Source organism: Telmatherina bonti, assembly GCF_933228915.1.
Source record: "Telmatherina bonti genome assembly, chromosome: 5".
In the NCBI taxonomy this organism is placed as follows: Eukaryota; Metazoa; Chordata; class Actinopteri; order Atheriniformes; family Telmatherinidae; genus Telmatherina; species Telmatherina bonti.
In genome coordinates this window covers 14354849-14369978 of record NC_136623.1, presented here as the reverse complement: position 1 = coordinate 14369978, position 15130 = coordinate 14354849, and the positions used below count along the sequence as shown (strand labels likewise).

Sequence of the window (15130 nt, the reverse complement as noted above, 5' to 3'; positions counted from 1 at the left end):
CGCTGCTGGCGCTGGTGATCAGAGGTGACTGATCGCGGATTTGCTGCTCGCTGGTGATCGCTACACGTCCAAAGCAAGCGTTTATCTCTACCATAATCACAGTGTCGTGACACTAAAACTGCCTAACACTTGGCCCAAAGTTAACTTTTAATACAATTTGCCATTTAAAACAAAACCTAATAAAATTATAAAGGGAGCAAACAGTTGCTGAAACGACATATTTGTTCAATGAAAAGTGTGAAAGCCTACTTTGCCGGATAACTGAACAAAATTTGTAAGAAGCAGTCAAGGAGACTTTAATAAGTTAATTTTTTAAAGATAATTCTTCATTCAACTAAACGTCTCCATCAATATCCCCCCTCATGCCAAGAAGGCAGAAAAAAATATTACATTACATTGGCTTGATCTTCTGAAAAAAAAAAAGTGGGTCATTTAGCCTACATTAAGAAACTGAAATAAGAAACGAACAAACATAAAAAAATTAAAAAAAAAGACCCTCAAAATATAAACAATGGGGAGTAAAAGAGAGACAATCACAGTGTTGCACAAAAATCTACATCAGGATCCTCTGGTCCTACCATCGTGCAAGTTGTAGTGTTTCCATAGACCGTATATGAAAGTCTATGAGTGTTTCCCTGCTGCAACGCACTTGACCCAAATCAATGGCTCATTAGGAGGCAGGTGCAAAAGATAACAGCAAGTTGATGTGGTTGGAAGCTGCAACAATGCTGCTTGCTTTAAATGTAGCAAAACAAAAACACTGCATAATTTTCAAGTGGCTCACTCTCTCTAATTTTCTATCTACATCAATTGAGACAGACCATGTACTCGACATGGAGCTGAATCTTTTAAACATATAATAATAATAATAATAATAATAATAATAATAATAATAATAATAATAACAGGCTTCATATGAAAGAGGCATATTACATTTTGTAAAATGCTGTTCATAGATGAGCCATAAAGTTTTACTAGTGACAAATCAAGTGTGTAATACTATCCATTTTATTAAAATCGAATGATCTGCTTGGAAAACCAAAATTTTGGCATTGGCATGGCTGCTATTTTGACGTTTGCCACCTATATTTATGCACTTCTGGAGTCAATTTAATAGAAAATGTCATACTGCTATGTATATATTATGATGCATTTAATAGAAATTTTTCTATTTTGGGGAAACTTTAGGGTGAAGTTTGTATTGCTGTTTTGCTGTACTCAAGTGTTTCTGTGCAATTACGATGTTTATTCATGCAGATAAAATGTAAAAAATAAATTAATGCATTATGACTCAACAGAACTACAAGCTGCAACCTTACAAATTATATTTTCCTTTAAGCAGCAAATGCCCCAAATTTGATTCGGGAAATGCTGTTTTACAAGAATAAGTTTGTTGTGTAAGAGTGCTTCAAAATGTCCCATAAAGTCACTAGTTATATTTTGAATAAATAATAATTGAAGAGTAATCATGCATTACTAAAAGATGGTTATTACAATCATACATAGACACTTATGTTAAGTGAACTAAAGATGCATCATCTGAAACTTGTCATTTTACCCACGAAAATCTGTCCAACCGAAAGCGGAACCTTTGCTTTTGAGCTCTTGTTTTTCGACACTGATACTCGGAAACACGATATTAGTCTACGGTGACTTATATTTGATATTTTAAACTGTATAATTTAGTAAGGAACTCCATATATGTTTTGTATTGTTCAAACTGTAAAAGTCTTTGACAAAACAATGTGCATATTTCATTTGTCACTAAGTCATTGAAGCCGCTGTCATGTCGTTTAATTTAACAACAACGTCTCGCACATTTTAGCCAACCAGCGTCCACAGCGCTTTTCAACATCGAAGTCCCATTGGCTGGAATGGTAGGCAGTCCCCTCTAGTCCCGCCCCTTGATTCACCCTGAAATTATTCCGTCCCTTCCTCTCTGGGTGAAGGTTCATTGCGGTGACAGTGTCACATTAGCTGTGTGTGATTGTTACTAGTTTCAGTCACTATGTCTGGCCGTGTTCTTGTTGGAGTTAAGCGTGTCATTGACTATGCTGTTAAGGTAAAGCCATTCTTCCGCACTAACCTGCAGTCTTTCATTTTATTGTTCATATTTTTTGTGCATTCACTTGACTGTGCCTTGCTAGCTAACTTTAGCCTCCAAATGTCTGTTCACACATTTGTCAGATAAGCTTAGGGTCCACAGCTAAGGTCATATGGTCACTTTAAAAGCTGCTGCATGGTTGAGCACAGAAGAAATTGTAAATAGTACAGCAGTGTTTGACTTCTTCGCTATTTACCTGGGCTGCTGTCAGGGTTGTATTTCATGGTTGTGTAACAGTCTGAATGAATAGTTGTCCTGCACTCCTTGAAATCGGGCAACTAGTTCTCTGGTCAACATATGTGATGAAGTCTTGTGGATACTTTCTGGATAAACTGTTACCTTAAATGTTATTTAGAGATGGAGTTAGACATCATATCCAAAAAGCATCATCAGGTATTTGATGCAACTCATGAAACAGCAAGAACACTCCTGTCTCAGCTGCTCTCAGCAGGATCGTGCAGTGTAGTGCAGCTGGTGGTTATGACCCTCTACAGATGATGATCACATTGTATTATTTGCTATTATTTTAGATTGAATTTTATAAAGTCTGTTGATTGTTGTGATGACTGAAAAGCAGACTCATAAAAGCTAAAACGGCTTAAGAAAGGACTTTTCCTTTTACCCACAGACCTTCATGCCTAAATGCAGGCTTGTAAAGAAATATTTTCCAAATGGGTGAGGAAGTGCCTGAAGTATTGATGCAAAGATTCATGATTTCTATTTTTTTTAAAATATATATATATAAACTGAGTTGTGAATCAGGCCTCAACAGTAACCATTTTACCAAACGTCATATAATTAGAGTCAAGGCCCTGCATCCAGTCTCCCAAATTTTGTGTCAATCTATCTAAAAAAAAGAAGAAAAAAAAAGCAGCACTTTTTCAGCAACACATACCAAAATGGTCTGAAACTTAATTATCAATTGAAATATCATGGAATATTATAACATAGAAGAGTTAACTTCTTATTTCCCTGGAATATGTTATAGCTTCACATGGGTTTCATTCCTTTTAATTTTCTAAAAGCATGCAACTAAAAGGGAAGAAGTCATCCAAACTGTCCAGTTTTCCAACTGCAGAGCTCCTTTTTAAAGAAAAAAAAAAACCTTGCTTAAAAGAACCTCCTGAAACGGATACATTTCATATTGAAAACACCATCATTAAGCCTAATAGTTTTACATATGACACTGATTTATCGGCCAAGCTAAATGGTTTAAGCAGAGTGTAAACCATTTGAAAATTGTTTTAGTCAACTTTTTTTTGCCATACCATCAAGATGAAAACAAATGAGTTGTTTGTCTTAAAAAAAAAACATATTCAACACTTACTTTTTAAAAAATTTTTAAATTTTTTTTTAATAAAGTTCTAAAAGGAAAAAGGCACATATATCATGTATTTAATCTTGTTCCAAGGCCAAATATGTTTTATAATTTGGAACCTTAGCGGCAACTTTGACCCTTTGCCTTGTTTCTTCACAGATTCGTGTAAAGCCAGACAACAGCGGTGTAGTGACGGATGGCGTCAAGCACTCTATGAACCCTTTCTGTGAGATCGCTGTGGAGGAGGCGGTCAAGCTGAAGGAGAAGAAGCTTATTAAGGAGGTTGTAGCTGTCAGTTGTGGGCCACAACAGTCCCAGGTGGGTTAGATGGGTCCTGATGGAACTACTTTTTTATTAACTCGTGTCTTATAAATTAAACCAATTACATGATCATATTTATGTTCTTTAAATAAAAGTTCAGGCAAATATCACGAGTAAGGCATGGGGCAGGAAGTATTGCACACAGATTTCGATGCAGAATAGTTATGTTTCCATATTCCTCCCTCTCATAGGAGACCATCCGTACAGCCCTCGCCATGGGGGCTGACCGCGGCATTCATGTGGAAGTCGGTGGAAAAGACTATGAAACTCTTGGACCCCTGCAGGTTTCCAAGATCATGGCTGCTTTGGCCAAGAAGGAGGATGCTCAACTCATCATTCTTGGCAAACAGGTCAAAGATCCAAATTGATATAACATAATATCTTATTTTAAACTCAGACATTGCTAATTTGCCTTGATGAATTCTTGCAGTGTATTTACCTTTTGTTTTATAACTTTTATTCTTTTCTCAGGCCATTGATGATGATTGCAATCAGACTGGCCAGATGACTGCAGCTTTACTGGACTGGCCTCAGGTTGGTTACAACTTAATTCCACTCTCTTTCACCTTTTAGTTTGGAGCTAAAGAGTCTCACTCGGAAATGTTTCTATTGGTCTGTATTGTTACTCCAAAGTGTGCTGAAGCAGTGCCTATTTTAGGTTATGCTCCTGTTCACACTGTCTTATCAAGGTTAGTGGAGACTGGTTCTAGTCAGAAAGAGCAACAATGTTCCTGCTCATATCAACACAACTGGTCAAAGGCTCCCTGGAGGGATGGAGTGACATGTTGCTTACAGGCCTGCAGATGAAGATTTTTCCTGTGTTATCTAACAGAGTAGAAGTTGAACACCTGGAAACACAGATCATGATGTACATCTAAACATTAGCTAGCACATTAGTAGTTTTATTTGTAGATCATGTATGGTTGAAGTTGTAGTTCCACCCACAAGCCAGTAGGTGGAGGAAATCTACTGTCTCTTGGTTCGAAACAGGCCTCCCTGTTATTTGTATGCACTTTTTCAACAATATTGATCCTCTGAATCTGTGCTGTATCCACATGTTACAGGGGACCTTTGCATCAGAAGTTGCATTGGAAGGCGATAAGGTTAAGGTGGTCCGGGAAATCGATGGTGGGCTGGAAACCATTAAGATTAACACACCAGCAGTGTTGACTGCAGACCTCCGGCTTAACACACCCAGATATGCCACCCTGCCAAATATCATGGTAGGTAACAGAGGATTGCTTTCACAAACACTAGAGGTTAGCCAGTCAGTCACTTTAGGAACTTCTAAATATGTACATTGATATTCTGGCATATTTTCTTTTCCTCTCAGAAAGCTAAGAAGAAGAAAATTGCTAATGTGAAGCCTGCGGACTTAGGGGTGGACCTCACATCGCGGCTGGAGGTGCTGAGGGTGGATGAGCCCCCTCAGAGGCAGGCAGGCATGAAGGTGGAGACGGTGGATGACCTAGTAGACAAACTGAGAGATGCAGGGAAGGTATAGAGGCTTTGGGAGCAGAAGTACGGAGCATACAGTACAACTATGGGGTGAGCATTAGTATATCTACTTGTACCGCAAAATAATTATCAGAACCAGGTAAGTAAATAATTGGTTATTCTCAGAAAACATCTTAATAGTTTGCAATTTTTTTTTGCCAATTTACACTTTTACCATTTTATTAACAGCCTTGTTCATTAACAAGTTGTCATTTGCTGCATAAGTTTCTCAATTTGATAGATTCCAGTTTTATTCTGGACTGTTTCATTTGTTTCTTTATTTTAACTAAGCAAAGGACAACTCTGATAATGTATTATTAGCATAACCTTTCAATAAAATTAGTGAAAAAACAGGCTTTGAAAATAATTGAATAGCTAATACTGGTGTGAAATTTGAGCTCAAAATAAGTTTTAACTACGTGCACTTCTTAAAAAGTCCCCTGTGCATCTGTATGGGAAACAAAGGATACTAAAAATCAGTTATTGGAAAATTTACCTCTTGAGACTGAAATGCATAATGTCACCGTCTTTTCATTACTAGAAAAATGTAAAGGTGTTTGTATCAAAACTAATCAAAGATGTTGATAGCCATATTGGTTTGCAGTTACTTACGTGGATTTTGTCCTTATTTCAGGAATCTAATGAATACCAGGACTGTATTACATAAGCACAACCACAAGGCGAGCTTATGTATCAGTCTAATCCCTGTTTGAGACTGGGGCTCCTGAGGATATGCGGGGAGGGACCGACGTGAGGAGTACTGAGGCACGCTGTCAAACAATCAGATAACCCCAAAAACATCACAGAAAAAATGTAGTTGTTCAAAGGTGTAAATAATATCTGTAAATACAGACTAGGACAGGTAGAGATGATCTTGTTCTTCAAGAATAGCGTCACAACTGCTGGTAATTTTTAGTTAATTTTCTTGTGACTAAGTTTGGGACTGACCTGACAATGTTTCTCAGTACATGCAAGCGGAGATGACTATGAATTTTAATTTTACCAGAAGCGCCTGAATTCTGTGTTGATTGTACAGAACATTACCATAATAATAAAGCAGCCAGTCTTTTTCATATCAACCACGTGTCTGTTGTTATTGTACTCCATTTTGTTTGAATGATGTTTAAGTACTGTATATTCCTTGCAGTTTATAGTCAAGTGTCTGGTAATAAAACATGTTACATGTTCTCAGTTGGGACGAGGTGGAGAAGTTTTCCTCAGATGTGGTATGTTAAATGGATAGATCATTTCACATCCATTCAGCACTGTTTATAGTTATATGTTGACACAGTAACAATATAACCAGATTTCTATATTTTCTTGTTATAGAAAAAACAGCCATAAAATGCTCATCATCCTTGATCATTTATCTTGCGAAGAACTCCTTAAGTGGATTATATAACATTACAATAGAAGGCCAATACAATTCAAACCAACAGTTATTGTTCATTTCCTAATATGAGCCTAATATTAGTATTTTCTGCAACATTTTTGTCCAACTGCCTTTTATATATTTACATTTATCTCGCATTTTGCAGAGCTGTTCTTAAAATGTTTTGGGGATACTGTTTGTGCTGCTGCAGAACTATTATAGAGAACTTGTTAAAGCTATTGGTTTGTATGTTACACCTTTAAATATTTAGTACTGAATTTAATCATGTCATTGTGGAATAACATAATTCATTTTTGAACCTTGCTTACCTTTTTTTTTATGTCTTTTTATTGTCATCGACTCTGATGCAGCTGCCAATTCCTAGTTTTGATTTAAAGATCTACATTTTGTTATAGCCTACCTTTATTATAAAAATGTAAAATAGATTTTCATATTACCCTAGTATTTGACCTTAACACACAATACTTAAGATAATTTCCTTTAACTCAAGTCCTTATAGCAGGAGGTTTGATTTTCTTCCAGTTTGCAGAATAATATACAAATAACAACAATAAGATTTAAATCCCGCAGCCCCAAAAAATGAGAAATAAACTAGTATTTTAGTAATGCAGGGGCGTGGCCTCTATACGCCAATCAAAGTAGTGACGCAGCAAAGGTGAGCGACTCTCACGCGCTCCAGGTCCGGAGCGTCCAGGGAGCTACAGCGACACCAGGGACGTCTCTCCCCGCTTGTGGTTTGATGCAATAATACGTTATTCAAACGTATTATTATTATTATTTAACTATTTAGGTGCTCCTGCTCTGCTGAAATGAGGCTGCTGGGGGATTATAACAAATTAAAGTCCGTTTTTCTGGCTGTTTTGTTGAGTTTGACATTTCAAGGTGAGGCACGAATTTAGATTGTACTCGTTTTATACGATTATTTGTTCTCATATGTCTGTTTACCAGAAAAATTAAGACAAATAATGTTAGTTTTTTTTATGTCAGAAGGCTTTGACTGAATATGTTGCATGATTTAATGTCACTATTTTAATGAAAAAAGAAAAAGAAAACTCTCCTAACACATTCATGTGACTCATGGCATTCACTGACAAAAGTCTTGGATGTTGTCCCTGTGATCCCACAGGCCCTGTAACCATTTGGAGGATAAAAAAAAAAAAAAAAAGTGTTTCATCTTTGTGCTAATCAGTTTTCTGCCTCCTAACAGGTGCAGACTTTGAACTGGTGGTCTTTCCATCTGGGTACTCTGTTGTGAATGCTTTAGCTGGCAGCAATGTGACTCTGAATGTGTCCATCACTGGTGCTACTGACCCAGTGGTTACCTGGTTTAAAGGATTACCAGTTGGCACATGGATTTTAAACAGCAACTCTCCTCCTGACATAGCCCCCTGCTGCAAAGATTTGCTTAGAATTGAGAAAGATGGATCTCTTACCTTTATAAATGTGCCGCTTCACTCTACTGGCAACTATACTGTTGAAATAACAAAGTCTGGACAGGGAATAGCCTCAACTACTTTCAATCTGAAGATATTTGGTAAGTATTTGACAGTCTCATTCGGATATGTGTTGCCATACTTTAGGAGATAATTAGACTTTTTTTTATTTTTTGTGATATTACCCAGAAGATTATACATTGTTTATTGTTTCACATACTTTGAACAGAAATGTGTGTAAGAAGAGCAACTTTGACATTTTAGCAAATGTAAAGATTTGTAAAGCAGTTTATTTTTATTTTTATTTTTTATTATTCTTAAGGTTTTTCTTGACTTGAATTAACAATGGGAATGCAAAATTTGTATTAAGCCATTTATGGTGTTGAAATCAAATACAATTTATTTACATAGCGTATTTAAAATAACACCTTGTCCACCACCCGGGGCTTCACAAACGCTACAAAAGCAAACAGATATTGTGCAGAAATACATACATTAATTGCATAAAATTAGTTTGCTTGTTAAGTATACTTATATTTGATCCAGCTGTATGATAGTACACATGTAAGCAGCGGTACAGTAACTGCTTCTTCAGAATAACCACTTCCAGTATCCTTGCTGGTTTCTCTTGACACTAATAGGCCATTGCTTTTCAAACCATGTGTTGTGAAAGTCCCCTTCAAAAATGTAGATAAACTCAGACACTATTAGATTTCCACTATTGATCACATCTTTTAAATTCAGTCTATTTGTCATTCAGCTAAAGCATCACAACGTTGCATTTCAAGGGTAACAGCATGAACGGTTGTCTGACTGAGAAAGAACATCACCCACCTGTTCTACTCACCATTCATATTTACATCTTTTTTTTCTTCACAGAAAGGCTCCAGAATCTGACTCTGAACTCTCAGCCGGATATTGTTAAAGAAGGACTTGACCGGTTCACCTTAAACTACAGCATGCTGCAAGGAGAGGCTGAGCAACTGATTTGGTACTTAAATGACACATCATTAAAAAGCAGTTTGCACCAGCTGATGGAAGAAAGGAGCCTTGTGATCCTCAAACCAAATCGAAGTGACACGGGTCGGTATTCAGTGTCACTGATTAACCCTTTTAGCAGGGTGATGGCTCATAAGGATGTGACTGTGCTCTGTAAGATGAATATTTTTTTCATTCTGATTCTTTGATTATGCCCATCGATCCATGTTCTGATCAGCGTTTACATTTTGTTACAGATGGACCAGAAGAGCCCAAAGTTGAGGCACATCCAGCTCAACCTTTCTACGTTGTAGGAGACTCCCTGAACCTCTCTTGCCAGGCTGAGGGAGTTCCACCACCGACTTCTACATGGGTTTTTGGTGGGGAAGTTCTTTCAGATACCCATGAAGGAGTCCTAAATCTGACAGCTCTAAAGATCAGTCAAGGAGGTGTATATACATGCTCTCTGCTCAACATATTGACTGAGGAAAAGCGTGAAAAGAATGTAACTATAAATGTTTACGGTATGTGAAATGCAGGTTTCCTTAATTCCATCAGCTGTATGAGACTGGATTAAATATATTGCACGTCAAGATATCTTAAATCTGTATTGTGTGTAATTATATTGTTACACCAGTTTTATTTTTAAAATCTATTACTCACCAGATATTGTTCATAAAAAATATGCATAATTCTGCACATAAACTTGAATATGTAGGCTGCATCATTCCGATTTATAACTCTAGTTTTCATCTGGAACAGAGAAGCCTTCAGGCAGCCCAGTGTGCTCCGTGCTGGCAGTAAATAATACCCATCTGCATTATCAGTGTGGATGGATGGGGGGGACGCCACACGCCCAGCTGTCATTCCCAGAACTAAGCAACACCAGCAATGGAGCAGAAAACCTCAGCCTGACTGTCGCCGCCTCTACTTATCTAAACAAGAAAACTGTCATCTGCATGGCTGACCACCCAGTCCAACAGAATAAATGCAGTGTAACTGCAAGTAAGATATCATTTTTTTGTCTTCTACGTGTAATAACCTAGGGGTTTTGTGTCAAACCTGAAATTTCGAAACGTGTTTGGACTTTAGGACATAACCTTAAAGAAGTGCCTTGCTGTATGTGTTCCAGGTAGTCCATCAGGGTTTCTTCCAGCTGTGAGAACCACGGTGGATCCTGATGGCAAAATAGTGGTCACTATCAAGTGTATCAGTGAAGCCTCCCCTCAGGCTGTTGTGTCATGGTCCAGAGACAACGAGGCCCTCACCAACCTGACGACACACCAGATCAGCAGTAACACCACACAGCTGAAGATTCGTGATTACAATATCAGCAACTTTATCCTTAAAAACTACTCCTGCACATGTCGCAACCTGCTGGGCATCCAGAGAAGAGACACGCAATTACAAGGTAACACAGCTTTTAGAACGTGATCAGTCAAATCTGAATTTTATTGCCTTTTTTTCTTCTTTCGATTTAACTTTTATTAGTTTTTTGGCCATGTGCTTTAGATAGTTACCATACATGAATATTCCCTAACTGCTAAGGGACTGGTCAGCAAGTGGTTTGGTATAACCAGTGGATTTTTGGTAAAACCAGGGAATTTATGGAGAACAAACATCAACCCTTCAATACTTTTTCTACTTAGCCTTACTTTGTCATCCTACAACCTCTGCGCTTCTTAGTTTACACAATGTCTGCTTTAACAGTCTTACAATAAATTTGGTCTTACTTTGCAAAAAATTCTAATGTTTATTAGTCTTTTTTAAATGCTTTTTGCCCATCTTGTATTTTTTTTAAGTGCAAGCCTACCTGTTTCCCCTTTGACATGGCACATCTATAGAATTTTATACCATGAAATGTCTTTTCATAGCTGACAAACATGAATAACTTGCGTTTTATTCAGAGGTGTTTTGTACAAGCACCTCAATTTCTGGAGCATCATGCTTGGAGGATGGCTACTTTAGCTTTGATTGGTGATTCTACTCAATGGTGCTTGTTCTCTGCCACAGAACTGCTGTTTCCTCTTTCTAGATGTTTTGATTTCTGTCTCTCTCTCTTTAGATTCTCACAAGAATATAGTTCTAAATGAGTACCCTGCTGTACTCTCTTAAGTAATGTACTGTGTAAACTATTGATTTTTTAAAAAATGACTATCAAAAATATGCAAAACCCCTTCATACACTGAACCAAAAACACTCTTGTCAATTTATTAGTGTTAATAGCTAAACTAGCAAATAAAAATCTAAATAATATGTTACTTAGTAGAGAGGGATTCTGAAAATAAATTGAAGATTTTACTGATTATTTAGAAGAAGGTTCAGAAACTCCTTCTGTATATGTATATCCCCAGCTTGTATATATAAGCTGAAAATAACTTCAGTAGACTTTTCAAATTCTGTATTATCCTTATTATTACAGAATATCTTATATTATTGAAGTGATTTATAAGTTTATGCTTTGCTCTCAACATACAGCAATGTGAAAATACACAGTCAGGTTTTTGTTGCCTTCAGCTTCCAATTGGCAAAAAACTGCTTGCATTACCAGAACCAAGGTACAATGGGCCCTCAGATAGAGAGAGCTAGTTAAGTAATACCTGGGAGTGATGTTTCTCTTTTAAACAAAGCTCTTCAGTCTTTCTGTACCCTTAGCTCCCCCTCACTGCCAGCCCCTCTCCCTCTCCAGGGCCATCGATCTCAGATTCCAGTTTGTTTCGTAATCAAGATGGAACAATCATCACTCTGACCTGGGAGGTCCCACCTACATCTGTCGTGACAGGTAAGGCAGAACATAACTGCAGAAAAGCAGTTCTGTAAAGCTCCAGGCTGAGTTGCGTTCACTGAAAATCTCTGACATATCATACAAACATAACTTTCCTGTTTTGTATCTGTACATGTAAGCAGAACCCATCAGGAGGAATGCTGACTCAATGTTGAAAACCAAAACTCTTCATGGAAGATAGGGGTGGAAATATTGTGTAATATGCGGAGCCAAAAGCTGGGGAGGGCTGTGTTTGAAAAAAAAAAAAAAAAAAATTTACAGTGAAAAGAAAACTTGTGTTCTGTAATATCACTAAATAAAATTGTCACATAAGATTAATGAATGAAGTATTAACATTAAGATTTGTGTCTGCTACTTTTGAAAGCTGGTGAACTCTGCAACAACCAAGAAAAACTGTAATTTTTTTATTTTTTTATTTTATTTGATCAAATATATAACAGGGTTTGACATCCAAATGAAAGGACCATATCTCCTGAGCTCGAATGGTAATGCCATTCGCACAAAAGCCAACACAGATGATTACAGCATCATTATACAGGAACCTGGGACTGCCAGGAGGGCAGATATCTCTAGACTTGATCCAAACTTGACTTACCTGTTTCGGATCATCCCAAAAGTTCGTATGACTGAAGGAGAGCCATCTCAGGTTCATAGAATTGGTCCAGGTATGGTGAATTCTTGGCGTGTGTGAAAGTATCAAATTAGTTTCAACGTGCTGTGTCAGTAATAAAACAGTTGATTTCTTTCCACCCCATGTGCACCAGGGAACGGGTTGAGTGGCCCTGCCATTGCTGGCATTGCAGCTGGAATCCCATGCAGTATCTTCTTCCTGCTGCTCCTGCTGTGTGGCCTCATCTACCTCATTGTACACTTCAAAAAGAAAAAAAGCAAGTAAAGTTAAAACCCCTAATGTGAAAGAAATATACCTGTATGCCATCCTGAGCCAGAGTTAGGTGGTTTAATTGGGCCTCATTCCTTGTTCTAGTGCCCAAGTTCAGGAGAGGAATCAGTTTAATTAGGCGAATATTGTCTGACTCCACTATAATACAGGGTAACAGTTCACCCATTTCAGCAAAACAACTGAGAAAATATTTTAACAGGTAGCTAATTGGTACCAGTTCAAATGTATGACATGAACCAGTCATCTTTTATATTGTTCCTCATGTTCTTCTGGATGAAAGCCCAGGTCTGTCACCTTGGGCCATGCAGAACGCTTGTGTATTTTCTGCAGTATTTGTTGTGATTTAAATCCCTCAACAAGCTAGTTTTGTTATGTAAGAGAAACATTGCCTCATTTGTTTTGGATTACATGATATTCAGAAAAGCAATACGGGTTTATACTTTACTATACTTTACTCTTAATTCTTCAGGTCATCAGACAAGATATCCAGTTGGCAGAGGTGTTGAGAAGGTTTGAATGAATTCTTTGGCTACCTTAATTTGGTTTGCGTTTGGGTGACACCAGAATCCTCTGGTGGGGAGTTTCTGGGTGTAAGGTAGTTTACATAACATGCTCTATATATTATTACCTTATACAGTACTACTCATCATGCAATTAAATCAAATCAAACTTTGTTTAGCACTTTTCATACAAAAAGTGTACAAAACACTTTACATAATGAAAATATTTTTTTGATATTGAAAACTACAAACCTTCACACACATAGGTATAAAACAAAGTTCAAGAACACACCTGATTGTATGCTTTTATTTCATATTGATCAATTGCTGCAATGTTTGGTCTCTCATAGGCAAGAACATCCCAGCCAGATATCACTCCTCATAACCTGCTACCGGCAGGATTTAACTCCCTTCCTGACTACAACAGATTGCAGCAGGTAATCTTACATTAAACTAAAAATAAACATCAAAATCTGCTGATAAAATCACATCAAGTTAACTCACTTTTTTTATTGTAATTTTTTCCTACCCAGACTCATTCTGAAAGGTCTGTTGCTCTACCTACATTTGTCGCCCCACCACCGGTCAGAATCGCAACCATGGTCTAAATTTCAACATTTCAGTTTGATATATGTTTATATTTTGTATCGAAACTTTATTTGTTTTCATTTTTTTCAGAAAATGTTCTGTATTTGTACAGTTTTGACAAAGACAATCTTTGCAATCAATGTTCATGAAACTGTTTGTCAGTTGTTTGATAACATTATACTTTGTATTTATTCATAAAAAAGAATGTAAAACATGCATATAAATGTACTTAACTGAGCACCAAAAAATCTGTATCCTTCGTGTTTTAAACATCTTGTAATATTTAGCATTTTATTATGAAAATGTCAGCACACTGATGATTTTGCTATGCTAACATATTCCTGAAACACATATGTTCTGCAGGTAAAATAAAACCTACATACAGTAGAAGCCATTAAATGTGTCATTTTAAGGTGTTGGAGTATCTCACAGCTATATTTTCACTTTTCTACATTTTAGAAATGGCATACAATACTTTGATATGTTTCCATACATTATGTATTTAGTTGCTTTCAATCCAAAATACTTTTTAAATTTTACACAAGAAATAATGTAACATGCTTTAACACTTCAGTTTCTTATCAGAATGGTGTTTTAGATACTTATGATTTAACAGCCTCAGCAAATAGTAACATAATGCGTTACTACTAACATGCGTTAACATAATTTTCACAATGATCTGCTTTTATGTGACTTTAGTTCTTACTGTAACTGGGCAGATCAAGTTTTCCCAGTTCTCCAGGCTGTATTAATCTCCTGTTACTACTCTTTCCTCCCACTCAATTGCCCTGATGTGACTTTGTTGTTGAACACAAATTTGCTTTGCCCTACTTTCTAGTTGTAGAGGCTTACTTCTATTTCCATCATGGATGTCAAACATACAGCCCTGAGGCCAAAATCAACTTCCCAGAGGGTCCAGTCTGGACCACACCATAACTGGTAAATGTGAAAATGACATTGAAGACACCTGAAATTGTTTTAATAAAAATAATTCCATGTGAAGTTGAATTTTTTTACATTTTAAAACACTTTTGCAGAAACGTGTCATACCTTTGTGCAGCAGATGGTGCTATAGAGCCATGAAAGATGCCATTTAGATATGGTGTCAATGTATAAAGGATGACTATGGCAAGCTGTTTGAGTCTTGGTGAATCAAAGTAATGGCTGATATCAAAGATATGTAATAAATACTCAAACGGCTTGACATAGATGACATGTTAAATTGCATTGTACAACTTGCCTAACTCAACTATAATGTTTAATACTTTTTGCTTTCAAGCAGTGGTAAATAATGTTTGTTACACAAATGGTT

At 36.9% G+C, this 15130-nt stretch overlaps 2 protein-coding genes across 2 annotated transcripts; both read left to right on the top strand.

The window, feature by feature from the left end:
- The first annotated feature begins 1930 nt into the window (after window positions 1-1930).
- Window positions 1931-6319, top strand: etfb (electron transfer flavoprotein subunit beta). The gene is made up of 7 exons (XM_079240893.1): window positions 1931-2062; window positions 3582-3740; window positions 3935-4093; window positions 4215-4277; window positions 4808-4966; window positions 5077-5291; window positions 5875-6319. The coding sequence occupies exons 1-6, from the start codon at window positions 2009-2011 to the stop codon at window positions 5245-5247; spliced, it is 765 nt and encodes a 254-aa protein (XP_079097019.1). The 5' UTR covers window positions 1931-2008; the 3' UTR covers window positions 5248-5291; window positions 5875-6319.
- A 919-nt stretch (window positions 6320-7238) lies between these two features.
- vsig10l (V-set and immunoglobulin domain containing 10 like) lies at window positions 7239-13838 on the top strand (the record flags this gene model as incomplete). The annotated part of the gene is made up of 12 exons (XM_079241024.1): window positions 7239-7288; window positions 7760-7764; window positions 7841-8167; window positions 8946-9218; window positions 9302-9568; window positions 9807-10049; window positions 10177-10455; window positions 11734-11826; window positions 12270-12494; window positions 12594-12694; window positions 13581-13667; window positions 13764-13838. 12 exons carry the CDS (start codon window positions 7239-7241, stop codon window positions 13836-13838), a joined length of 2025 nt encoding a protein of 674 aa, XP_079097150.1.
- Between the last annotated feature and the right edge of the window lie 1292 nt (window positions 13839-15130).